Here is a 26,814-nt window from a genome sequence, read left to right as displayed (position 1 = left end):
TTGCTTTTCCTCCATTTGTTTCTTTTTCTGGAACTTCTATTTTTTTTAATTTTTATTTATTTATGATAGTCACACAGAGAGAGAGGCAGAGACACAGGCAGAGGGAGAAGCAGGCTCCATGCACCGGGAGCCCTACGTGGGATTCGATCCCGGGTCTCCAGGATCGCGCGCTGGGCCAAAGGCAGGCGCCAAACCGCTGCGCCACCCAGGGATCCCTGGAACTTCTAGTAGCTAGGTTAGGTGCCCTGAATCTATGCTCCAAATCTTATCTTTTTTTCCAATCTCTTTGTAATTTTGGCTCTATGCTTTTGAAATATTTCTTCCACTTGATCTGCCAGGCCAATAAATGATCACATTCATTCATTCCTTTATTCAATAACTATGCATTCACTGCATGCTTCTATGTGCCAAGTGTTCTAGGCATTGGGGGTTGACAACAGACTAGCAGTGTACATAAGAGAAAAAAGTTCCTGCCCTCACAGTGCTGACACTTTAGTGGACATAGTATATAAAAAAAAGTGTTTATACAGGGATTGAGAGTCAGATGGTAGTAAGTATTTAGCTGGTAAATCATATTTTTTGCTCTATAAAGTCTTTCTTTGTACTTCACTTGAACTTCCTTAAAAGCTATTGTTTATTATTTTCATATTCAAGTTACTGTGTCCTCCAGTATTTCTTTTTTTTAAATCTTTTTTTTTTTTTTTTAATTTATTTATGATAGTCACAGAGAGAGAGAGAGAGAGAGGCAGAGACAGCAAGCTCCATGCACCGGGAGCCCGACGTGGGATTCGATCCCGGATCTCCAGGATCGCGCCCTGGGCCAAAGGCAGGCGCCAAACCGCTGCGCCACCCAGGGATCCCTCCTCCAGTATTTCTATTTAGCTAATCTATCACATTGTTAATATATTTTTTTTCATTGTTAATATTCTAAGTGATTTTTCTCTTTCTGGTTGCTTGGCTTCCCTACATGGGTTTTTTTCTTTCTTGTCTCAGAAACACTTAGGTTTCATTGTTGGAGGACCACAAGTGAGAGGAATGGATAAAGCAGGCAAGATGCCTGTAGGTGGGCAGTCCAGTAGGCAAGCTGACAGCCTTGTGGAAGCCCATGGGGAAGCCTCCCAGTGTTCAGGTGTCCTTATACCTCCCAGCCTTAGAAACAAAGAGAGACCAGTTCCCTAACTTTTTCTCTTTCTTCTTTCCTCCAGGAGTCCATGGATCCTTATCAAGCCAAGCTCTTTCCTAAATCTGCTATTGTTACCCTCATCCCAAGGCTCTTGTCTAGCCCTTGAGGAACAAACAAGCCCTGTGCCATCCCTCACTGACAGAGCTCCCACAGAACCCAGGCAACACGTGCACCTGGATCCAGGGGCCACTCGGCTCAAATAAGGCAGATGATGGCTGGAATCAGGAACAGAGAGATAGTGAAATCTAACCTTCCCAGAACCTGCTCTGAAAAGTTCTGTTTACAGACTAATACTAAAAACATTTAAAACCTGGCAAATAGGTCAAAAATTTTAAAAGCCTGTTAAGTGCAAATATCTGTGAGTTATATCATTTTCAACTACCGCCCTAATGATAAGCTCTGGAAATAAAAAAGATCTTAATGTTACTTGGACTTCAAGGATATGACTAGATGAATGAATAGTAAAATAACTATGTTAAATAAAAGAAGTCAGACAAAAGACAGCACATTCTCTAGGATTCCATTCATATAGAATTCTAGGAAATGGTAAACAAATGTACAGTGACAAAAAAGCAGATCAACGGTTGCCTGGAGACCAGGGAATTAGGTGAGTGGGTTACAAAAGGGTACAAGGAAACATTTTGAGGCGATGGAAATGTTCATTATGATAGTCATTTCCGGGGCATATACAGATGTCAAAACTCATCAAAATGTACACTTCAAACATGTGCAATCTATTTCACATCAATTATACCTCAATAAAACTTTAAAAGAAATACTGGTTGGGAAAAATATTTGTAATTTATATCATAAAGAGCTGATATCCCTAAATATAAAGAACATCTAAAGATAAAAACACCAACAGGTAAGAGGTATGAACAGAAAGTTTGAAATTTTCCATAATAAAAATATATAATTTCTAAAAAATATTAGGACACTATTCTTAGCCCTCATATAATTCACAATATGGTTGAAGAGATATGGATATAATTATGAAGTCATTGCAAGTTCAGGCCATACTGCAAAGTATATGTGCTGATAGATATGGATAGATACAATGATCAAAGTTGGGGTAGAGGATCAGGCAAGTTCATCTTGGAGGGTCTTGAGATGATGGAGTCTGTACAATTTTTTTGTGGTAGACAGGAAGTAGGAAGAAGAGAAGAGGGTTCAGATGAAAAACATGAACAAAGGCAATGTGATTGGGGAGGGGGTGGAGATAAAGACAGCTTTTGAAAAGGACTCTTGCTGAGTGAAGTAAGTCAGTCCGAGAAGGACAAACATTATATGTTCTCATTCATTTGGGGAATATAAATAATAGTGAAAGGGAAAATAAGGGAAGGGGGAAGAAATGTGTGGGAAATATCAGAAAGGGAGACAGAACGTAAAGACTGCTAACTCTGGGAAACGAACTAGGGGTGGTAGAGGGGAGGAGGGCGGGGGGTGGGAGTGAATGGGTGACGGGCACTGGGGGTTATTCTGTATGTTAGTAAATTGAACACCAATAAAAAAATAAATTAAAAAAAAAAAAAAAGAAAAGGACTCTTAACTCACCATTCTTAACACAACCATTGAAATCTTTTCTCACCAAAAGGCTAGGTGTTGCAGTGGAAGGAACCCAAAGGAAAGGAAACCTAACTCACTTTGTGAGGGGTTTGGAATGGATCAGAATCATTTACACTACTTATGCAACCATATTCAATCTTTCCCATGTCTATGTTCTACCTGTAGTAGTATTTTTCTCTAAACAGACTTGTGTTTTTATCTAGCTTCATTCTAAGAATAAGATCCATGAAAAGAAACATAATTTTTTCTAATACACTAAAATAAAATAATGCACTCATATGTGCATTCTTAAAAGTTATATTAAAATTCTTTCACTTAGGGATGCCTGGGTGGCTCAGCAATTGAGCCTTCCGCCCAGGGCACAATCCTGGAGTCCTGGGATCTAGTACCCACATCAGGCTCCTGCATGGAACTTGCTTCGCTCTCTGCCTGTGTCTTTGCCCGCCCCCCCCCTTTCATGAATAAATAAATAAAATCTTAAAAAAATATATTTTACTTACTCCATATGCCCATCATTTACCCTTAAGCCTTTAATGAAACCTCTTTTCCCATCTCACTGATAAGTGTACATCTCTCTAGAAATCTCAGGAGCAGAGGGCTAGTGAACAATTAGAGTATATCAGGATCCTTGCTTGTTCAGATTTCTCAAATTTCAGCATCATCTGAAAGAGTATTCTATTCGTGGAAATACTCTACATCAAATTAAAAAAAAAATCCAACATGTGAAAAGGTAGAAGCAACAATTTTTTCTTTTTTTTTTTTTAATTTTTATTTACTTATGATAGTCACACACAGAGAGAGAGAGAGAGAGAGAGAGGCAGAGACACAGGCAGAGAGAGAAGCAGGCTCCATGCACCGGGAGCCTGATGTGGGATTCGATCCTGGGTCTTCAGGATCGCGCCCTGGGCCAAAGGCAGGCGCCAAACCGCTGCGCCACCCAGGGATCCCAGAAGCAACAATTTTCAATTAAGTTTGAGAAATACACAAAGACAAAAGAAACAATGTAAGAAGAATTGGTAACTACTGAGACAACAGAGCAATAAATAATTATGCGTCTATTTAAAGTAGAGGGAAAACCTGGTGTGGGGAAAAGAAGAGGCTTTAGTCACAGAGACCCTTATCTAAATTCCCAATCTATCACTTAAACAGGGTAATTTCTTAGCACCTAACTTTCCTCATCTCTATAATAGGGATAATGGTTACCTGTCCTGGTTGTTGTGAGGATTAAATAAGCCAATATCGGTAGCACACCTGCACACTCCAGGTACTCAACAATTACTACTATAATGTTGATGACATTTTGTAATGTAAAGTCATTTCCTTTTTAACCTGGCAAAACCGAGACATGCTGAAGTTTTTAAAGTCTATCAGCTTACAATCTATTTTGTAACCTATGCCAAATGTATAAATTCAGTCTGAAATGTGAAAATGGAGTATTTTACAATATGCTACAACTACACTTAATATTTTATAACCCTAAACTAAATGTTGTTTTGAGTGTAGAATATAATATTAAGCAATATACATGCATATATATTTTTGAGAAATTTTATCTTTATAGCATTAAACGAGTTCCAATCTGGTGTGACCCTTTGGGGCAAAGTAGTAGACGGTACACAGAGGGTTGAACACCAAGCAAGGAAAATTGGGGAAAGATTTAAAAAAAAAAATTGTAAATAAGAGTATTGAAATTTGGGGAGGTGTTCTTTCTGACAATAATGGAATAGTAGGGGCTGGGAAGGTAGGCAGAAAAACATGAGCAATGTTTAAGGAAAACTTTTGACCTTCATATTTTAAAACAGCGTATCTAAATTTTTGTTAATTAGGGATGCGTGGGTGGCTCAACAGTTGAGTGGCTGCCTTCAGCTCAAGGCGTAATCCCAGTCCCTCCGGCAATTGAGTCCTGCACTGGGCTCCCTGCATGGAGCCTGCTTCTCCCTCTGCCTGTGTCTCTGCCTCTCTCTCTCTCTGTCTCTCTCTCTGTCTCTCATGAATAAACAAATAAAATATTTTTTTAAAATTAAAAAAATAAAAGGGCACATAACAGAACTTTTACATCTTAACTATTTCAATGTTAGTCAGTAAAAAGAAAGCAGTCATATCACCTTCTTTAAGACATTGGCTTTCATGGGTAACAGCAGTCTAATGGCTTGCGGATTTCTAATAAAATTTAAACTAACACAGAATCTCTCTCACATAGGATGTTCTCATTCCATTTGGATCACTTGACAGCTAATGTCTAGAGATACTGTTCAATACCAATACAGGTATCTTTCTTTCCTGTTACAGGTCTGTTTCTGAAAATTTCCTTAGAATCCTATTTCAAAGGAAGGGGAAATCCTCCAGTCTGCTACCTGTATCAAGTGAAGGTAAATCCAGCAGCTGAAATCTGCCTAACCCACAGACAGTGTAAGATCTGATGAATAAGGCATCCCTGGGTGGCGCAGGGGTTTGGCGCCTGCCTTTGGCCCAGGGCGCGATCCTGGAGACCCGGGATCGAATCCCACATCGGGCTTCTGGTGCATGGAGCCTGCTTCTCCCTCTGCCTGTGTCTCTGCCTCTCTCTCTTTCTCTCTCTGTGACTATCATAAATAAATAAACATTAAAAAAAAAAAAGATCTGATGAATAAGGGAGAAGATGTGGAATAATCATTTCAGAGAAATACTTTAACAAACTCAATATTTAAATGAATGAAATATTTATACCTGATTAAGTAAATGCAATAAACAGTTGCACTGTCCTATAAAAGCCATCACAGATGTGAGAACTACTCATATCAAATCCTCTGGACACATGGCACATTAAGATATAATGTAACTTACTTTTAAAAAACTAGGACTTGGCATCCTGGTGTGATGTTTTAACACTGGCTCTGCTACTACTCACCATGTAATTCTAGGCAAGCACTTACGGTCTTAATACCCACTATTCCCACAGAGTGAGATGAAATTGATAATCCTTCATTAAGTAGCCTCATTTCTTAGCTCTCTTTACCACATGTTCAATATGCTAACAATTTTTTTTTTTTTTTAAGATTTATTTACTCATGAGAGACACACAGGGTGGGGAGGCAGAGATACAGGCAGAGGGAGAAACAGGCTCCATGCAGGGAGTCCAACGTGGGACTTGATCCTGGGTCCCCAGGATCACGCCCTGGACCGAAGGTGGCACTAAACCGCTAAGCCACCTGGGCTGCCCCTGTGCTAACAATCTTAAACTTTTGTTTCCCACATGCCCTGTACCTTCCTCTCCTACCTTATATCGTGCTTTTACTTGTCATCTTCTCTAGACATCCCTTCAAGAACCAGTTACGTCCTATCCTTCGAAATACCTGTCTAGGGTCTCTTCTAGGCAATATTATTATTCTTTCCATCACCTGTTACCCAAAGCTGTTTTTGTTCTTATTAAACCACTAATTACAATAAGTAAAAGGTAGGTCTTATTTTTGAACACTGTGTCACACGTGTTAAGTGCTTTATATTCATTTTCCCATGTAGTTCACAACCACCATGTAAAGTAGGTACTGCTATTCCTTTTATCAAAGAGTAAAGTAGGCTAGAGAAGTAACTTGCCCAAAGTCACTCAAGTAATAATTAATACAAATTATCACTACTTTTATTTAGTAATAAATAATTAATTACTGGGATTCAAAGCCAGGTCCCTGGCTCCAAAGCCATTCTGCTGTCTTTGGTGGGGAACTTATACTTTCTATGCCTTTATAGCCTTAAGATAAAAGTACAACACATGGCATGATACTTGCACTGAACATGTGTCTAGTTAAAGAATTTAAAAGGCAGAGAAAAAGTCTATTCACTGAATAGCCTCTCAGGTGTAATTCGACTGAATTTGTAGATACACAAATGATCTGATAATGTCTCTATCCTCCAGGATATCTAGTTTGTTTGCTGGGGGAAGAGAGACAACTGTAACAGGTGATTGCAATACAGATGTGTTTCATACAATTTCTATGCACAGGCTGCTGGGAAAACAGGATGGGGCACCTAACCTAGACAGGGAAGGAGGAAAATAGTCAAGAAAGATGTTATAAGTCTGAGTTTCTGCTTTTCCCTTCAAAACTAATTAAGCAGGGTTCCAGTAACTAACATAGCAGGGATTAATGTACTTCTTAAAATTACCTATTATGTCTATATTCATATTTCTATTTTATCTCAAATTACCTGTCTAGTTCAAATACATCTGTTTTAAAAAACATACTTTAAAGAATGATTTACTTTCTAAATATGTTCTATTTATATTACAGTACACATTTTTCTCTCTTTACAAATACAGAGAAACATGAAAAAAAGCAACTGGTTAGAAAAACAGCTGTTAGAAGTGCTTCTAACATCCTCAAAAATGTTATAATCCTAAAATCAAAACCAAAAAAACCCCCGAAAACCCAGAAAACTTAATTAAAAGTTTTCTCCATATGTTTCCCTCCTTTTCCTCTAATTTAATCCTATAGTAAACAAAATACAATTTAGGTAATATATTCCCGTCAGTTGTTCACTTACCAAACAACAGTTCATTCAAGTGGATGCTTTCCGGCTGTCATGGAAAACGCCAAAATAAAACGCCTTATTAAGTTCAAGTTAGATTGTATCTGTCACTTCTTCTTTGCCCAAAGCAATAACTATGGAAGAACATAAATTAAGCCTAGCATGTCACTTATTACAAAGTTGGCTATCAAAAAATTTTTTTACAGCTTTTCTAGGTTAGATGACTTCAACAGTGTTGTAATCTGAGTAAAGCAGATTTCACCAGACATGATGGGACAAGTAAAGATGAAATAATAAAAGGAGTGAAGGAAATAAAAACCAATGAAAAGTGGAATGAGGTACAGATAATTTCACTTGTTTGCATTTTGTGAAATTAAGACAATAGCAAAGCTAAAAACCTAAAAGGAGTAAAATATATGGGCAGCAAACAAGCAGCTAAGAAAGTTTGAACTTCAAACACACAATCAGGAAAAGAAAACCTTAACTTCTTTGAGTTAAAGTTGTGGAGAACCAGGTTCAAGTTCAAAGTAGGCTAAACATTTCAATTTATCACTCAACTATTCAGCAAAACAAAAATAATCTGGCAGACAGATTTTTCCATAAAATCCTATTTCCCCCTGGTAAATTCTCTCACTAGAAGGAAAAAAATAAGCAAAGGGAAATTTTTTTAGTCCTTGTCTGTAAGGTAGAGATTCTTAAAAATTCACAAAGATGACTTGTAAGACAAGAGACAGTAAATAGTTTACAGAAAGGAATTATGATGTGTTACTTGCCATAAAAAGAAGTTAGACTCATGGAATTAAAGGGAATTTTGAGACATTCTCTTAGCCTTTATTCACATACTAGATAAATTCTTGGATAATTCATGAAATTTAGAGACTTAAAAAATAAAGGGCTTCAAACCACACCTATATTTAATGCAATATTAACTAACATTTTAATTACATTTCAAAATTCAAAACCACAATTCCCCCAGCAAGTGTAACTGTTATCATTTAGAGAAAATAGAGATAATCTCAAACTTAACCCAATGCTGTGCTAGTCACCATAACGATCTACTGTACTTCTTTCATTAAAGAATTCTTAAACCATTCCGCTACTGAATTAATGATTAACTGGTAAACTGAGGCAAAATACTGAATAACCTGAGAAGTCACAAGTGCAGAGTCCACTGTACAAAACTACTGAACCATACTCTTCCCTTTTATGTACTTTCCCAGATATAATTTAAACTGTCTGAGCAAAGGGTGCAATTTAAATTCCACGTAAATTGACTTTTACTGTGCCTTTCTTTTTTGCTTGAAAACTCTTTTCACACATTGCCACTGATTGAATTTCACCTGTAGGTAATGAACACAGAACTCATTGTGGGGAAAACAAACCAGAATGTGAAAAGAGAGAAGTTATCAGATATACAAGGGAGTGATACAGTTGACTGAATAGGACTTCAACCACAATACTTTCTCTCCATCCTTCAGGGGTTACGTTTAATATTTTAGTTACCATTTCTTTCTGGAAAGACCCCGTAAGTTCTGAAAGCTCCCAAGCTGAGGACTCACCTGGTTCATCCAAATGCTGAATCAGGGCTCTTCTTTCTGCTAAGCTGGGCTCCCCCTCTTTGGAGAGCGACGCTGCTGCCCCCTCTTCTGGGTCCTCTACCTTAGTCACGGTGAAGTGTGGCATAGCTACAGTTAGGACTCCTGTGCTCCCGCTGGATTTACACTCTCCTTCAGCCTATCTTCCCTTGCCTGCCTCCTCCTCAGTGCCCCTTTCAGACTCAAATCACTGCCTACGGGAGACTGAGGCTGGAACAGGGAAGTACTTTCTGCTCACGTGACCTGCAGCCCCAAGGGAGGGGAGCCAGGGAAGACACGCCTTGCGCCTTGCTCGGTGTTTATCACTCACTCTAAGGATTAAGTACTCCACCCCTGCTCACGGTAGTTAAGCTCAAGGATCCCAAGAACTGTGTGGGCAGCTTTCCCAGAGCTGCCAAAACTGAGAGTGGGCACAATTCATGAACTGCCGCCCACTGTGTGCTCACCCACGTTTCCTTCAGTTATTTCCACCCCTATGTGCACATCATCACATCAACCTCTGCCCTCATATTTCACACCAGAAAGATTAGGGAACAAGTTCATTGTATAAACATTCCTTTTAAAGAAAAACTGGCACACTACATCAGTTTAGAAAATGAAACTATTTGTAAGCTTCTGTTGTTGCTTTATTTTAAAGCATATGAAAAATAGTAATTTCTTATTGTTCATTTTTTAAAATGTTTATTCATGACAGACACAGAGAGAGAGAGAGGCAGAGGGAGAAGCAGGCTCCATGCAGGGAGCCTGACGTGGGACTTGATCCTGGGTCTCCAGGATCAGGCCCTGGGCTGAAGGCGGCGCTAAACCGCTGGGCCACCTGGGCTGCCCCTTAATAGTTGTTTTAGACCTACTTTGTACTCTGCACTAGAAACTCCCCCCCCCCTTTTTTTTTTTTTTAAAGATTTTATTTATTTACTTAGAGCACAAGCAGTGGGGTGGGATAGAGGGAGAAGCAGACTCCCCACTAAGCAGGGAGCCTGACGTGGGGCTTGATGCCAGGACAGTGGGATCATGACTTGAGCTGAAGGCAGATGCCCAACCAACCGAGCCACCCAGGCATCTTTAGGAACTTTTCATTATGATCTCATTTAATCAGCACAGAAATATTAGGCTAAGGAACTTGCCCAAAGCCACAGTTTATAAACAGTGAAGCTGAACCAAAATCCTGTAATACTCTTGTTAGTAGGTAGCATAGAAGTTTCAAAAAAAGACAACTCATATACACTCTTCTAGAGTTTATTTCATGGGTTCCTGTTTAGCACTGATTTGTGATCTTGGCTACATGCTGGAATCATGTGGAGAGTTTTTTTTTTTTTTTAAGATTTTATTTATTTATTCATGAGAGACACAGAGAGAAGTGGGGGGTGGGCAGAGACAAGCACAGGGAGAAGCAGGCTTCCCGCAAGGAGCCTGATGCAGGACTCATCCCTGATCCCAGGATCACACCCTGAGCTGAAGACAGATGCTCAACTGCTGAGCCACCCAGGTGTCCCATGTGGGGAAATTTTAAAACTACTGATGTCTAGGTCCTGTCCCAGATATTCTGATTTAATAGATCTGGAGTAGAGCTTGGGCAGTAGGACTTTTAAAAGCTCCTCTACGTCCCAGATGATTCTAACAAGCAGCCAAGCTTGCAAATTACTAAGCTATAGGAAAGAGAAAAGTTGATCACATAAGACGTCTTTGTCACTATTTTTATCTTTGTAATTATTTTATCTTTGAAAGGTGTAGTAGTGCCCTTAGTGATTTTTCCACACTTAGAACTCAGGTAGTTCCTCTACTAATTTATTCAAAGGAACTTAACTACCAAATTATCAAAGATTTCAGTATCATATTCTGGGTTCCAAATTCTTTAATATTTTAGTGCCAATGGATATTTCCAATAGGATCTTGGCCTTTCATAATTAATGAAAAGAGTAGAACTCTGGCTAATCATCTACAGTTGATGGACATGAACGATGACTTATGCTATAAATCTGGGTACAGCTTGTGCATATAAGCCTATGTACAAATATTATCCTGTCACTTCTCCCCTCTAAAAAATATCCTCAAACGAAACAAGCAGGAAGGTAACATATTCCTGTTAACCTATGATAGAAGTATTTCTTTACCAACTTGATGCTTTGATACCACAGTCTCAGCAATTTTAAAATAGTTCTACAATGGATTGTAGATAAAAGTGCAAGGGCATAAAAAATAGAAGGCAAAGTTAAAGTAATACAGGAAAAGTCTGGGGGAGGACTGGTAAAGCTGAGGTGAATGATGTGTGGGGAGTGATTAGATAGAGAAGGTAGGATGTAAGAAACAGTATTTTGGGCACCTAGGTGGTATAGTCCGTTAAGCGTCCAACTCTTGGCTTCAGCTCAGGACTGATCTCAGGGTGGTGAGATCAAGTCCCTCTTTGGACTCCATAGTCAGTGTGGACTCTGCTTGGGTTACTCTCTCCCCCCTTCTCCCTCAACTTCCCCTCCTTCCCTCTCTCTATATGTGCATGCTCTTCCTCTCTAGAAAATAAATACTTAAAAAAATTTTTTTGCATGCATGCTCTTTCTAAAATAAATAAATCTTTAAAAAAAATTACAAATAGCTATTTAAGTACAATAAACTACTATAATGGGGGCACCTGCCTGGCTCAGTTGGTAAAGCATGCAATTCTTGATGTTCGGGCTATAAGTTGGAGCCCCACATTTGGTGTAGAGATTACTTAAAAAAAAAAACAAAAAACAGGGATCCCTGGGTGGCGCAGGGATCCCTGGGTGGCGCAGTGGTTTGGCGCCTGCCTTTGGCCCAGGGCGCGATCCTGGAGACCCGGGATCGAATCCCATGTCGGGCTCCCGGTGCATGGAGCCTGCTTCTCCCTCTGCCTGTGTCTCTGCCTCTCTCTCTCTGTGTGACTATCATAAATAAATAAAAAACAAACAAACAAAAAACAACAACAAAAAAACAACTACCACCATAAGGTACCACTGCATATCACTATGATGGCTAAAATTAGTAAGACTGAGAACACCAAATCTGGTGAGAAGGTGAAGCAAAGTGTACTTTTATACATTGTTACTAGGTGTAAAGTGATTCACCCACTTTGGAAAAAGGTCTATCTAGTATTCTCCCCTATAACCCAGCAATTGTACTCCCAGGTATTTATCCCCCCAAAATGAAAACATATTCCCACCAAAAGACCTGTTTAAGATTATTCATAGCAGTTTATGAACAGTAACCCAAAACTGGAAACTCAGATGTATATCCATAGGAGAATGGATAAACAAACTATGATATATTCACACAAAAGATTACTATTCAGCTATAAAAAGGAATGACTCAGTGATACATGCAACTATATGGGTGAATTTCAAAAAGATTATGCTAAGTGAAAGAAGCCTTAAGAGAGTACACAGTATATGAATCCACTATATTCAGGTTTTAGAACAGGCAAAATTAATCTATGGTACAAGAAAACAGGACAACGACTGCCTCTCGGGGGATGGGAGCATGAGAAAACTTCCCAGAATGACAGTAATGTTCTGCATCTTGTTGGAGAGTTTAAAATTCCATGGGTGTATGCATTCATCAAAATTTAGTTGATGTTCATTTAAAATTAGTGTAATTTATTATATGAAAACTTTATCTTAAAAAAAGCTGCAAACCCTCAATTATAATTAATAATATGTATTTTGAAGTATCTGGGGGGAGGTGAAATGATATCTTTAATTTACCTTGAAATGCAAATAATAAGATGGATAGATAGATACACATTAGGAAATGTTAATGATACACTCTGACTGGAGGTGTTCACTACAGAAGTCTTTCAACTTTCCCGATGTTTGAAATTTTTCATAATAAAATGTTGGAGAAGGGATCCCTGGGTGGCTCGTGGTTTAGTGCCTGCCTTTGGCCCAGGGTGCGATCCTGGAGTCCCAGGATCAAGTCCCGCATCGGGCTCCCGGCATGGAGCCTGCTTCTCCCTCTGCCTGTGTCTCTGCCTCTCTCTCTGTCTCTGTCTCTGTCATGAATGAATAAATAAAATCTTAAAAAAAAAATAAAGAAAATGAATATACAAGTCAGAGACTGGGAGAAAATACTCCTAAAATAGACACTCAACAAAGGACTTGTATCTTGCATATATAAAAATCCTCTACAACTCAATAATAAAAAGACAAAAACTATACAAAATAGAAAAAAGATTTAAATAGGCAATTCACAAAGGAATTTATATAAATGGCTAAAAGCTCTTGAAAAAGTGCTCAACATCATTGGCTTTCAGGGAAATACAAATTAAAATCACTATTAAAACTGTTAGGAAGGGCCCCTGGGTGGCTTAGTTGGTTAAGTGTCTGCCCTTTGGCTCCAGTCATGATCCCAAAGTCCTGGGACTGAGTCCCTCATCAGACTCCCTGCTCCTTCCTCGGCCCCACTCCTCTGTTTGTGGTCTCTCTCAAATAAATAAATAAAGTCTTAAAAAAAAAAGCCATTAGCAAGGATGAATAGTAAATGTAGGTGGGAATATAAAATAATACAACCACTTTGGAAAAAGGTCTGGCAGCTTTTGTTTGTTTTTAAAGATTTATTTATTTGAAAGAGAGTGAGCAAGTGTGCACATGTGCAGAGGGGAGAGGCAGAGGGAGAAGGAGAGAGAATTCCAAACTGACTCCATACCGAGTGCACAACCCAAGATGGGGCTAGATCCCAGGACCCCAAAATCATGACTCAAGCCAAAACAAAAGTTAGATGCTTAACAAACAGCCATCCAGGTGTCCTGGTCCGGCAGGTTTTTAACATAAATTTTGAACAAGTATGTTTATAGTAGTTCAATTCATAACAGCCCAAATAGGAAACAGACCTGTTATCCATCAATAAGATAAAGAACCTGCAGTATATTCATATAATAGAACCAAGAATGATATATTCAACAACGTGGATGAGTCTCAAAAACATTTTAAGTTACATATTGCATACTAATCATATGCATATAGAAGAAAGCATTTAAATTGAAGTATAAATGATGCCTGCAACTTGCTTTGAAATGCTTCAAAAATAGATAGGTCCAATGGAAGGAATAAATATGTAGCAAAAACAAATACAGCAAAATGCTAATTGTAGCACTGGGAAGATAAAGATAGGGGTGTTCTTTCTATTTTTCTGTACACGTGAGAATTTTCATAATAAAATGTTGGAAAAAATACAATGAACCGAAGTTCACTGAAATCTTTATAAAGATCTTCAGATCTGAGTATAAAACAAATCACTTATGGGTCAAATTCCATTTCACATAAAATTTAGGCAGTTACATAAATGCTAGTTCTGTACTTCTACTTTATAGTGTAGAATGCTGTTTGAAATGAGAGTCATCATACAAATTTGAAATATTTAGTTTCACATTAAAAAAACTACAGTATTTTTAAGTAGTAAGACATAGAGTAGGCTAGGGCAAAAAAGGCATTGATAATTACTCCCATAGTGCTTTGTACATTAGGCCAAATATTCAGTTTCAGTAAAACTTTATTTGTGACTACATTCCATTTTTTATAAAGGCATGCCTGCCCGTTCTATAAAAGAATGGATCTACTATGGGTAATATTTTGAAGGTATGTTTTGCCATGCTACACTAACCAATTGCTTCTTTTTAATCATAGCTAAACAACTCATGACAACTAGCATTGTGTCTTATTCAACCCATTCATTAAAAAAACAAAGACAAATTTGATGTAGTAAAAGATTTAAACAGGGAAAGTCAGTGGGAAATTATTTTCAACACAGGATTCTCTTTCAGGTTGTACTATACTATATGGTTATAGTACATTTGTTCTAAAACTCAGTTTTAGAGCAAGCCATATATGTAGTTCCTCTTCGTTCTCAGAACCTGAGAACTGTATTGTACAAAAGCCATACACAAATAATCTAGAACCACACTCTGTCCTGCTGAAGTGATTGTTAAGAATCTACTAATTCATGTTAAAAATGGATCCAGGATGCAAGAAGACCGCCATAGTAAGTGAGCAGTAAGCAAATCCCTGTTTCACATACATTTTGAACACATGAGTTTTACCAAATGCTATTCTGTTCATTCCTGAGAGCATCCTGTAGATATGATGCTAAGGTTTTAGTAACATTAAATACTATTCTTTAAAAAAAAATAAAAAATGCAACTAGAGCTTGATCAAAGGTACCAGCATGCTATTAAAGTTGGAAAAGTATAAAATAGAACAGACTAGTTTCCAACACACACAATGTAGACTTAACTCATCTGTCTACACCTTTTCATAGAATTCTGTCTCTCATACTCTCATACACACACACACACACACACACACACACAATTTAGTGGGAGTGGTGTGCAAAGAACAATGGATTCTGATTTGGAAACAGATTCAAACCTTTGGACTCTCTCCTAAACTCTTGAGTTTGAAGATACTATTCAGAGTACTTTATCTACTATTATGATCCAGCCACACTTAAGAGAACTTTTAAAATTCTGACCAATTAATAGTTTTGTGATTATAGTATTTGGTTCACTACAAATGGTATTTTTATAAATAACAGAAAAGAGTATAATCTACATCCAAGCAGTTGCTTTTTCTGTTTTTTCCTCAAGTGTTGTTTCTAATGTAGTAACTTATTACTTCAAATATTTAGGATAGACATTCTCACTGAATCATTGTAACCACCAGCCAGCAACTAAATAGAAGTAGAAAATATTATGCTTTCATTTTCTTGATCAAGGTATATTTATGATAAAGTTTGAGCAACAAAGGTTTAATTATGTTTTATCATCAGTTATAAACCCCATACTCTTAATTCTATAAATCTAACAATAAATCTGTAATAATTCATCTTGAGATGTTGTTTGACAAGAAAAAGATGTGAATCACAGAATTTCTTCAAAATACCTGAATTATAGAACTTCTAAAAAAGTACAGAACTAAAAATGTTTAACTTAAAATTAAAAAAAAATTATTTATTTGACAGAGAGAGAGAAAAAGAGAGAGACAGAGGGCGTGCAAAAGCAAGGGAAGTGGCAGGCAGTGGGAGAGGGTGAAGCAGGGGCAGAGAGCCTGATTGGGGCTGGATCCCAGGACCTTGGGAGCATGACCTGAACTAAAGGCAGACATTTAACCGAAGAAACCACTCAGGCGCCCCTTTATCTTCAAATATTAGGAGAATAAAGAGATCATGTGTTAGAGCAGGGATTCTTAAGGAAAATATCAGACCTGCCTGAAGGACTAACCCACTCTACAACCCCAATTCAGTTACTCAGGCTTCAAGGGGCCACTGTTAGGGAAATACTAACTCATGTGGTATCATTCAGAAGTTTAGGCAAACATTCAAAAGAACAGTGCTTTGCAAATTATCTCTGGTAAAAGACTATTTTTTCTTTATATTCAACAATTCATTGTGGGCTACAAATTTTATCAAAAAATAATAAAAATGAAATACTAGAAAATGGAAAATATACAAAACACAAATTCTAATTTTTATTACTAGATTTGACATAAAATTGCTCTATCAAACTGCTATACAAGTTTTTTAAAAATTTCAATTTCTGAACTTATCTTCTCACTGACATGTTAAGTAAACAGCTCATGGAGCCCCAAGTGGGGAGTCTGCTGCTTCCTCTCCCTCTGCCACTTCCCCTACTTGTGCTCTTTCACTCTCTCTCAAATAAATACAATCTTATAAAAAACTAAAATCTCAAACTTATCACAAATCCTAAATTATGCCTTATTATGTGCATGATTATAGAGGGAATTTAATGAGTTAATCAATTACTTTGATGAAGACCAACTATCATGGGTAAAAAGAACTGAAAACTCCTAAAGCTCAGAATTACATAAAATTGTCTATGAAAATGGATTCTTATAAAATGGCATCAATGATGATAACATATTTGGGAACTAACAACTGAAGGACAATAAATACATAAAAGACCTATTGTCTGATGGATTAATATTGTACTGCAAGGAAAACAAAGACTTCTCTAAATCAAAACATCAGGAAAATCTCACGCTTTATAGAAGCTGAAGAAATCATGCATTATTCAATACATAGAGGAGTGCCCACTATGTGTGAAGAAATAGGAATACAATGGAGAACAAGCCATGTCGCTGCCCTTGAGGAGCTCACAATCATGTTATCTAATTCACTATGTAATAAAAGGCATTAAACCAGGACTGTAAATACAAGAGTGTGAACCTTGAGAGTACAACATACTACTACCTTGCCTAGTTATTTTTTCAGAGACCTGAAGCTGTGAGTCTTCCGTAAAGGAAAGGATGCCTGGAGCAGGATAGTTGATAGCTAACTAATTTGATAGCTGTTACCCATTTTGGCTGCTGACCAAAATATTAGAGAAGGCATTGTCAAAAGCTTCTGTGTACTCAAAGTCCTCAGCTCTTAGTCTTTACTTTTCCACAGTATTACACCTCCCTATATAAGGCTCTCTCTTTCATTAGTCTAATGTCATTACAGTGTAGATACTGTAGGACCCAAGAATCACCAACCAAAACCACAGCACCGGCGCCATGAACACGGACTATTCACAATAACTCGAGTACTCAGAATTTCATTTCTGACATATGACATTTCATTCTTTATTATGAAATACTTGCTAGATAGGCTTCTAGTCAACACTACAAACTGTGTAGAAAATGAAACCGCAATATATTGTCAAAACTTCATATTTCTAAAAATGTAAAGAAAGGAAAATGAAAACACAATTCAAAACAAAATTTTGTTAATTTCACCTCAGAAAACAAGTGTTTTGTTGTTGTTTTAAATAAGTTATTGCGGGATCCCTGGGTGGCGCAGCGATTTGGCGCCTGCCTTTGGCCCAGGGCACGATCCTGGAGACCTGGGATCGAATCCCACGTCGGGCTCCCAGTGCATGGAGCCTGCTTCCCCTCTGCCTGTTTCTCTGCCTCTGCCTCTCTCTCTCTCTCTCTCTCTCTGTGACTATCATAAATAAATAAAAAAAATTAAAAAAATAAATAAGTAAGTTATTGCTTCCTTCCTCCTTTGTAACAAAACTTCATTTTAAAAGCCAGGCACTGTGGGGTGCCTGGCTGGCTCAGTTGGTATAACATGCAATTCTTGATTTGGGAGTTGTGAGTTCCAGCCCTACACTGGAGGTAGAGATTACTAAAAAACAAAACAAAACAAAAAAAAACAAACAAAACAGATCTACTGAAACTTGGGTCAAAATAGGAATATTCATTAACTTTAGGAAAGATGAATGGACGTGCCTAAATCAATAACTATGTAATTCAGCATTACTAAACTACCCTGGGTATTTGCAGACCATTTATTTAAAAGACACTGAAATAGGGGCACCTGACTGGCTCAACTGGCAGAGCACAAAACTCTTAATCTCAAGGGTGTGGGGGGATGCCTGAATGGCTCCATAGGTTAAGCATCTGCCTTCAGCCCAGATCATGATCCCAGGATCCTGGGATCAAGCCCCATGTTGGGCTTCCTGCTCTTCCCTCTCCCTCAGCCCCTCCTCTCCTACTCATGCCTGGTGCCCTTCCTCTCTGAAATAAATAAAATCTTTAAAATAAAAAATAAAAACTTAAGGTTGAATGTTAAATTCAAATACTCTCAAATAATGACAAATTTCAATTGGATTCAACTTCTCATAGCTCCTCAAAGTGAAAATGTACATGTTTATACAAGAGTTTTCATTTTATTTTTTAAAGATTTTATTTATTTATTCATGAGCAACAGAGAGAGAGGCAGAGACACAGGCAGAGGGAGAAGCAGATTCCATGCAGGGTGCCCGACGCGGGACTCGATCCGGATCTCCAGGATCAGGCCCTGGGCTGAAGGCGGTGCTAAATCGCTGAGCCACCTGGGCTGCCCAAAAGATTTATTTTAAAAATGTTTTATTTGGGATCCCTGGGTGGCGCAGCGGTTTAGCGCCTGCCTTTGGCCCGGGGCGCGATCCTGGAGACCCGGGATCGAATCCCACATCGGGCTCCCGGTGCATGGAGCCTGCTTCTCCCTCTGCCTATGTCTCTGCCTCTCTCTCTCTCTCTGTGTGACTATCATAAATAAAAAAAAAAAAAAAAAAAAAAAACTTAAAAAAAAATGTTTTATTTATTTATGTGAGAGAGGGAGGAGAAAGAGAGCATGTGCAAGCAAGTAAGCATAAGCAAGGGAGAGGAAGAAGCCGACTTCTCACTGAGCAGGGAGGCCAAAGCAGGGCTCAATCCCAGGACCCTGAGATCCTAACCTGAGCTGAAGGCAGATGCTTAACTGACTGAGCCACCCAGGTCAGGTGCCCCTTTCATGATTTTCTTAATAACATTGTTTTTTCTATAGCTTATTTTATTGTAAGAATACAATATTGACTTTATATTATTGATAAGGCTTCCAGTCAATAGTAGGCTATTAGCAGTTAAGGTTTGGGGGAATCAAAAATTATATTCAAATATTCTATTGCATGAGGGCTGCCCCCCCTAACCCCTGCACTGCTAAAGGGCCAATTATAATATGAAAGATATATTTAAAAGAGTTATAGTCACCTTTGATTGGCAAAACAATGTAATTCACTTATTTTGATTTTGGGGAAAAATTAGAAGATTCTTGGAAAAGTCTAGAAAAGTACTTGGTACTCTGAAACATATTCTTAAAAAAAAAACAAACAGAAAACAAAATTAGATTGCTTTCCAATCATTTTTTCTGATTTAATCTTAGCATAGAGACATTTATAAGACCTCCAATAACACACAGAATTGGTAGATGAGCCAAAAAAGGCTAAACACACATGTGTAATGTAATGGCTCCAAGGCCAGATAAATATTTAAGACCTACTGACATTTAAGGAAAAGCCTACTGTGCCTATCCACTCAGTGAAACCCCAATCAGGTGGGAAAGGTCCTTCCACTTGTACGGCATTTATCACTCTTTCCTTTTGATCTGTGGTTGTCAATGCTGGCTTTATGTTAGAATCAGCTGAAAAGCTTTTAAAAACTGATGCAATTAAATCAGAATCCCCAGATAAGGGGCAGAAGTTTTGTTTTGCAGAAGTATTTTTGAAAAAGATCTTTAGATCATTCTGATATGCAACCAGATGAAGCATCGCTACTTTAAGTATGTACATTTCATTTGCCTTTATATTTTAAATTTTTGTTTATATTTCTATGTCTTTTTTTAGTCTAGAAGATCTTCAACTCATTATGTATTTTATTGAGTGCAAATTATATCTGTCATCACAGTAGATGATGCTGATGATACAAATCAACTTTGCATCCCTGTCCACGAGAACCTTATTGCCTAACTGAGAAATATAACATATAATGAAAATCAACAAAATTAAGTGAAATAGGTGCTATAGTAATAGTCTGTATAAGGGATATAGGAATGTAAACAACTGATCGATTTTATCTGGGTGTGGGGTTGAATCAGAAAGTTTTAGAGAGATGGTGATTCTCTGAAAGAGGGGCTTAGCTCTAAGTTATTTTTGCACCTCTACCAACTAACACCTCCAAATAAAAACCTGATAAACAGCCACCCTCGAGGATGGTATATTTAGAGCTCTTTGAATTAAATGGCTTTTACTTTTACTCCACTTCAAAAACCTACTCCCAAGGCTGCACACTAGATCATATTAACACAGGACTGCCCCACTCCGAAGCCATTAACTCCAACATTTAAGTGTGTGACCACAATCTTTAATCCTTCTACATCTTTCACTACCATTTTACCCCACCAAGTCCTCCAGTCTTTAAGTGTCTCCATTTTTACCTCAGTTCATTTTCCTTTGCCGTATTTTTCTATTACATTATTCTACAATGTGCTGTATTTTTATTCTTGTGTTTATCACGCAGCATTATAATATATATGAGCGTTCCTTTCTTTTCTCTAGTAGATCATAACTTTCCTTAGAACAGTCATCGAATGATTTTTCTTGGTCTGCATCCTTAATACCTAGAACAGGGCGTGGACCTCTAATAAGTTCAGTAAATGTTGAAAGAATGGATAAAATGTTCTTGTCATCTTCACCACTAGACCACAAGCTCTCCAAAGGCAGAAGCCATTTAATCTACATATTTCCTATAATTCCTACTGGAGGGCCTCACATATATCAGAGCTTCAGGAAGCATGCATTAAATTGTAAAAGGATAAAATGTATTAGAGCCTGTGTGAGACACATAAAAATATGTTCCCTGCTCTTTTTTGGGAATTATTATTTTAACAATCATTTAAAATAACCAGATGGTTATGAGGCAAATGTAAAAAATGTTCATCATGGCAGAAGCAAAATGAGATAATGGAAAGCATTGGATATAAGTCAGGAGGCCTGTGCTTCAGTCTTGGCTTTCCCACTCCATGATCTACAAATAACCATCTCTGTGAGCCTTAGTTTCTTCATTTATAAGATGAAGTTTAACCAGAATTTTTGTTTTTCTTTCAGAATTCAACTCTTGATCATCTGAGGTTCATAAGAGTCATACACCCTCAATATAAAAGACTGTACATGCCCTTCTGAATTTTTTTTTTTTTTTAAGATTTTACTTATTTATTCCTGAGAGAGACAGAGATAGAGGCAGAGACATAGGCAGAGGGAAAGCAGGCTCCATGCAGGGAGCTGAATGTGGGACTCAATCCCAGGACCCTGGGATCACGACTAGAGCCAAAGGCAGATGCTCAACCACTGAGCCACCCAGGCGTCCCGTTTCTGAATTGCTTAGGTAAAGAAAAGTTCCCATTCTCCACTCTATTTTCATAACTCTCCAGAGGTATCCATTCTCAACAATTCGTAGTACCTTTAAGGCACTGTTCATGTACAAGCAAGTTCAGTCTAAGATTCTTTTTTTTAGTTAAAATCTAAGGGAAACTTGACAAAATGAAAGGACATTTAGAAATACTTTGGTAGCAGAAAGACAATTATCTACTCAAAAGGCCAACAGTAGAAAAAATTAAAACAGATAGAAATAAGTATTTAACACTTCCTGTTTCACCACCCTCAGTTGTGCAGCGTGTTGGGAGTAAAAAGTGTATGACAAGAAAAGAAATTTAAAGTGGGAAGCTTAAATGTGATAGAAATGTGGGAGGCATGGGCATTGTGGAGAAAGGAGAGAGAATCATACCACTGTCACAACCACAGAAGGATGTATAGAAGGCCAAAAAATTATGAATTCTAAATATTAAAATAGGAAACACAATTCTGAAATGCACTATGAGCTTTAGAATCAACCGTAGAATGCGGTGTTGTTTTCCTATACTAATTTCAGCCCAGAGACAAATATTAGATTAATATATCCTTAATTTTCTTGACAACCACATCCTGTGAAGATCTATATCAAATTCTAACAAAGGCATCCACATATTATGAAGCCAAAGATGAAATAATTGTATTTTGACCAACCCTTCTGGAAGTGGGCAAAATGTATAAGATTATAGTTGTCTTAAGATTTTTTTTTTTAGTGGAAAGAAAAACGATAGGTCATTAGTAAAATAGGAAACTAGTTTCCTGAGAATATAGTGAAAATTGCAATCTAATGGCTGGACCGTTGATTTTTCTTTTGGTATTAGAGTATTTAAACATTAAGGAATGTGTTAGAGAGCCAAGCTTTAACTTCTATACCAACCTAGACAACATAGGTTTCACCTAGACATGTCTCCAGCATTATCCCTATCATGTAAAATGATACTACTCTCTATACTGTAAAGAATGCTTGTAAATAAGATAAGGACAGCAGGCTGGATAAGGATCCTGTTTTACAAGGCTAATGCATTACTCAGTAAGTTCACTTTTTAAACAGAATAAAATTACAGTTCCATAACATGTAAGTCACAAGTCTAACAACATTTAGCTATAAATTGCCTGATGACAATTACAGCAATAAAATAATTGATACTGTTATAGTCTTTATCTGGTATTTTTACAACCTAAATATAGTATGATGGATATAAACTAAAACTACAATTTAGAATTTATCTGGAGAAAGAGAAAATGCTAAGTTATTTTTATTCCATACTGTAATTTTAATACCATAGTATATGGTATAAAGTTTGTCAAGAAGTTGAAAATAGTTAAGTCCATAACTCCATAAAATTAACTAGTCAAGGATAAGTGAATTCTAGGACTACAAACTTTACCATATCTACCTTGTTTCCAGACATTCAGAAACACAAACAGAAATAAGGAACTAAAATCATTCTGGTTTCCTGCACTCTTTAGATTAAGAGGAACAATATCTCCTGACCCCAGAAAATGTCAAGTCAGAAGCTACGGTTTTCAAATTTGGGTAGAATACCATTTTAAGAGCCTTTAAGATTCTTAAGAGAAATTTTCATCACTTGACACATGTCAGAATTTAGCACAAAACTAAACATAAAGCAGTACAGTAATTCTCAAACTTCGCTACCTCACAGTCTGAAAAACGTTTTGACCTTTCCATTTTATCTCATTTCGTTCTTCTATCACCTTTTCCTACTAAATCCAGCAAAAACTTCCAAACCAGCTAACATAAATTAGTTTAGGCAGCTAAAGGTCTGTAGTGGTCAACTGAGTCAGACGTGGCTTGTATACTACTACTTACTGACCACAGAGACACAATACACTTCATCTAAAATTCAAAGTGAAAAACTTAAAAGTCAGGTCCTAAAAGCCTCTTTATATTTCTCCATTCCACAGGGTAGCACAACAGACCCACCAGCCTCACCCTGAGTGAGCTTGGCTTCTTGAACCACTGTCTCTAAAATTTAAATTTTTAAAAAGAATTTTGTGATACAATATCTGAAGTCTTTGTGGGAAAGCCAATAACTAAGATACGGTCAATAACTACTGCTGGTTACTAGCCTTAAAAGCAGACTGTGATAATTAGAGCCCCAAAGCTAACTCTCCAGTCAATTTCACAATTTAGGATCCTCTGTGCTGAAAACGGATTAAATTCTTTGATATTCATCCTTAACCGAAACACGCATTTCAATGTGAAGGAGGCAAAAATGCAGAAGTCAAAATATAAATCTACTTTCCTTCCCGCATGGCAAAGTATTGGGGCAGGCAGTCACTGTGCTGACCATTATTCCAAAGGAAGGTTCCTAGGCGTCTCAAAAAGAAGGACCTTGGTTCCTGATAATTACTGCATAATGGAAAAGTGATTTCCCAGGGCGGTAATGAAAGTATCCTATCCTCCGTCTTTCTACTCACCCTCGGTAACGTCCTGGGGGTTAGAATTCCGATCACTGGCTGGATCCAGGGCAACAGTGGCTAGAGAAGTGGTGGCTCCAGACATCTCACTCATAGGCTCACTGCGGCTTGTTTCAGGCACACTTTCCCGTGAGCTAAATCTTACTCGGGAACTGGATCGGGAGCTGAGGTCCGGGCTGGTATCTGACAAACCTGGAATGTCATCAATCTTCGTTGGTGTCACCATGAACCGAACTGAAGCCATCTTGGTGGTGGTTTCTGGAGGATGCATTATTCTGTTTTCCTTTAGAAGAACAAAGAAAAAAGGAAAACCCCGCAAAATCCTTCCTCCTACGCGAGCTACTTTTGGTTGCAAAAATAGAAAAACTTAAAAAAAAAAACCCTCAATAATCTTGATTTACACCACACAAAAAGTCCCAAATAAGAATCCTACGACTCAGAATTCAGATTATCTTAGAAAGTGCACTACTAGTAAATATTTAAGGAAAAAAAAAAAAAAAAAAGGACAAAACGTTGCCAATCTCGTGTAACTTCGTTCCTTCAGAAAGAAGAGTTATCTAGCTGTCTCCCCTGGTCCAGGGCTGCAGGCTCAGTGCCATGGTGTCAGAGAAGCAGGTGAAGCCCTTCTTCCCTCGACCCCCAGATTTCCGCCGAGGTAGTTAAGTCTTTTACCTGGAAAATGTCCCCCGGTTCTAGTTGAGCAAAGTGCGCGCAGGCCCACTCTTATTAGGCGAATATAGCACAGATCAGATTGCAAAACGGTGTACACCCGGCCACCTGTTGTGTATCAGGTGAATACCCCACAGGTCTGGCTGGGAGGTGTGCGCAGAGCCACCCGGTGTTTTTGAGGCCAGTAATCCGCTTGGGTCTGGTGGGAGAGATGCGCATGCATAACGGGAAAAATACCCCACACTCTGGATACAAGAGAATAAAAAGGGCGAGCAGAGGATGCCTCCTAGGGGTCTCGTCTTCCAAGTGGCCGGCCCGCTCTTCTGGCAGGCTGGCCCTCGGGATCCGGGAGGCGGCGGCTAGAGGGCGGATCGGGAGCCCTCGGACCGCAGCTCCGGGTCGCGGCGGGTCGTTGCTAATCCACCGAGCGCACGTCGGCTCGCCGGGCTTCCCCGTGCGTGTGCCAGGGCAGGCCACCCCTTCGCTTCCTCCCCCACAGGGCCGCGGCGGGGTCTGCCCGTCGCCGTCCTTCCTTCAGGTCCCAGCGAGGGAGAAGCTGGCCTGGCAGGCCGGCCCGGGCTGAGCGCAGCGGGCGGCGGGGCGAGGGGAGGAGGAGGTCGCAGGTGCGGGACACCAGCGCCAGCTGAGGCGGGTGCGCGCGCAGCTGTTGTTTACCAGCCGGTAACTGTTTCGCAGCCGCGGCGCGCGCCGGAGGGCTCGGGCTGCCGGGGAGGCCGCCCCTCCGCGGGCCGACGCCAGGGCAGCCGTTACGTGACCTCGCCGCCCCCAGCCCCGGGCCCGGCGGGCTGTAAGAGCGCCGCCGCAGCCCCTCCCTTCCCTCCCCACTCGTTCCTCATTCGAGGTTAACGGTCCGAAGAGAAGCCGGGGGAGCGGCCGGAGGGCGGTACCGTCCCGCGAGCGCCCAGGAGCCCCGCCCAGCCTCTGCAGTCTGCGAGCGGACGGAGAAGCCCACGCGCATGCGCCGCGGGGTCGCGGCGGGCCTGAGGAGCCAGCGTGCGAGGCCCGGAGGACGATGGGAGTTGTAGTCTGAGCGTTGGGGCCTGAGCTGTGTGCACCTGAGAAAACCTTTTTCCTCTGGAGGACTACTGCTGCGTTGCACAACCTCGCTCCGGAGGCGTTGGGAGGGCTGACGGTGCCTCTTGCCCTCAGAACCTCAAAAACCATATTTTCAATAAAAGCGCTTAAGATACCGTTCATGATTTCTTGAAAAATCACAATCCAGCTATACCATATGTCTAGGTATGACCCCTATTGAAATTTTTAAGACGTCTGTTTCTAAAGCACCGTATTCTCAAATTTATATATTTTGTGCTAAATTTCTTTTTCTTGTCCTTAAAATGTCTTTTTACCGTAGGTGCCTATATCAGCTCATCATGTGGTGCACCTTAAATATATACAATTTGGCCAATTATACCTCAATGAAGCTGGGGAAATAAATGCTATTTTCACTTTTTAGTTAGATTGAAAGTTCAACTAAAGAAAATGTCTGCAATTTTAGGCCTGAAGAAAACAATCAGAATCTTTTTTACTCTGTTGCCAGTGTTTTCCCTACTACTGCCACCAGAATATTTTTTCTTAGCATGTTCAATACATGAATAAAAGTGTTCCATAAATTTTGATTCATCAATGTTTTGTTTGAAAGTTATTTCCTATAGCTTATCTGTGCCCTGAGTTTGCCTGGGTCCTGACACCTTACAAATGTGTTTAAGCATCATCCTTAGCAATGAATCAGAACTGTACTGAAAATCTGAGCCAGGAAATTTTTTTTTCTTTTTTAAATATTTTATTTATTTATTTATTCATGAGAGACACAGAGAAAGAGGCAAAGACACAGGCAGAGGGAGAAGCAGGCTCCCTGCAGTGAGCCTGATGTGGGACTCGATTCCAGGACCCTGGGATCTTTACCTGAGCCAAGGCAGGCACCCCCAGGAAATTTTCTTTTATCAAATGACACAGAAAATTAAAAGTCTGGTTAAAGGTAGCCCTGGTGGCCCAGTGGTTTGGCGCCGCCTGCTGCCGGGGGTGTGATCCTGGAGACCTGGGACTGAGTCCCACATCCAGCTCCCTGCACAGAGCCTGCTTCTCCCTCTGCCTGCCTGTCTGTCTCTCTCTCTCTCTCTCTCTCTCTC

At 39.2% G+C, this 26,814-nt stretch overlaps 1 protein-coding gene and 1 long non-coding RNA gene across 5 annotated transcripts in view; one reads left to right on the top strand and one right to left on the bottom strand.

Annotated features, from left to right (window-relative positions):
* The window catches only part of LOC144302933 (uncharacterized), a 56,101-nt gene extending 53,416 nt beyond the window's left edge, over positions 1-2,685 (top strand). The window contains exon 3 of the long non-coding RNA XR_013369921.1: positions 1,206-2,685. This is a non-coding gene — a long non-coding RNA (uncharacterized LOC144302933). The remainder of the gene's footprint in view (positions 1-1,205) is intronic.
* SLC12A6 (solute carrier family 12 member 6) overlaps positions 1-25,453 on the bottom strand; it is an 88,390-nt gene extending 62,937 nt beyond the window's left edge. The window contains exons 1-2 of one of the 4 annotated variants that reach the window (XM_077880436.1): positions 24,668-25,453; positions 23,996-24,278 (exon numbers count right to left, since the gene is read on the bottom strand). In XM_077880436.1, coding sequence (XP_077736562.1) covers positions 23,996-24,266 — 271 coding nt within the window. In that variant the 5' untranslated portion in view covers positions 24,267-24,278; positions 24,668-25,453. Of the gene's footprint in view, positions 1-8,808; positions 9,066-23,995 lie in introns of those variants that run through there. The other 3 variants (XM_077880437.1, XM_077880435.1, XM_077880438.1) reach the window with 3 other exon arrangements.
* Positions 25,454-26,814: the final 1,361 nt, after the last annotated feature.

The sequence above is a fragment of the Canis aureus genome, chromosome 32, assembly GCF_053574225.1.
Source record: "Canis aureus isolate CA01 chromosome 32, VMU_Caureus_v.1.0, whole genome shotgun sequence".
Taxonomy (NCBI): Eukaryota; Metazoa; Chordata; class Mammalia; order Carnivora; family Canidae; genus Canis; species Canis aureus.
The sequence above is the reverse complement of the archived record's forward strand: the minus strand, read 5'-3'. Positions and strand labels throughout refer to the sequence as shown.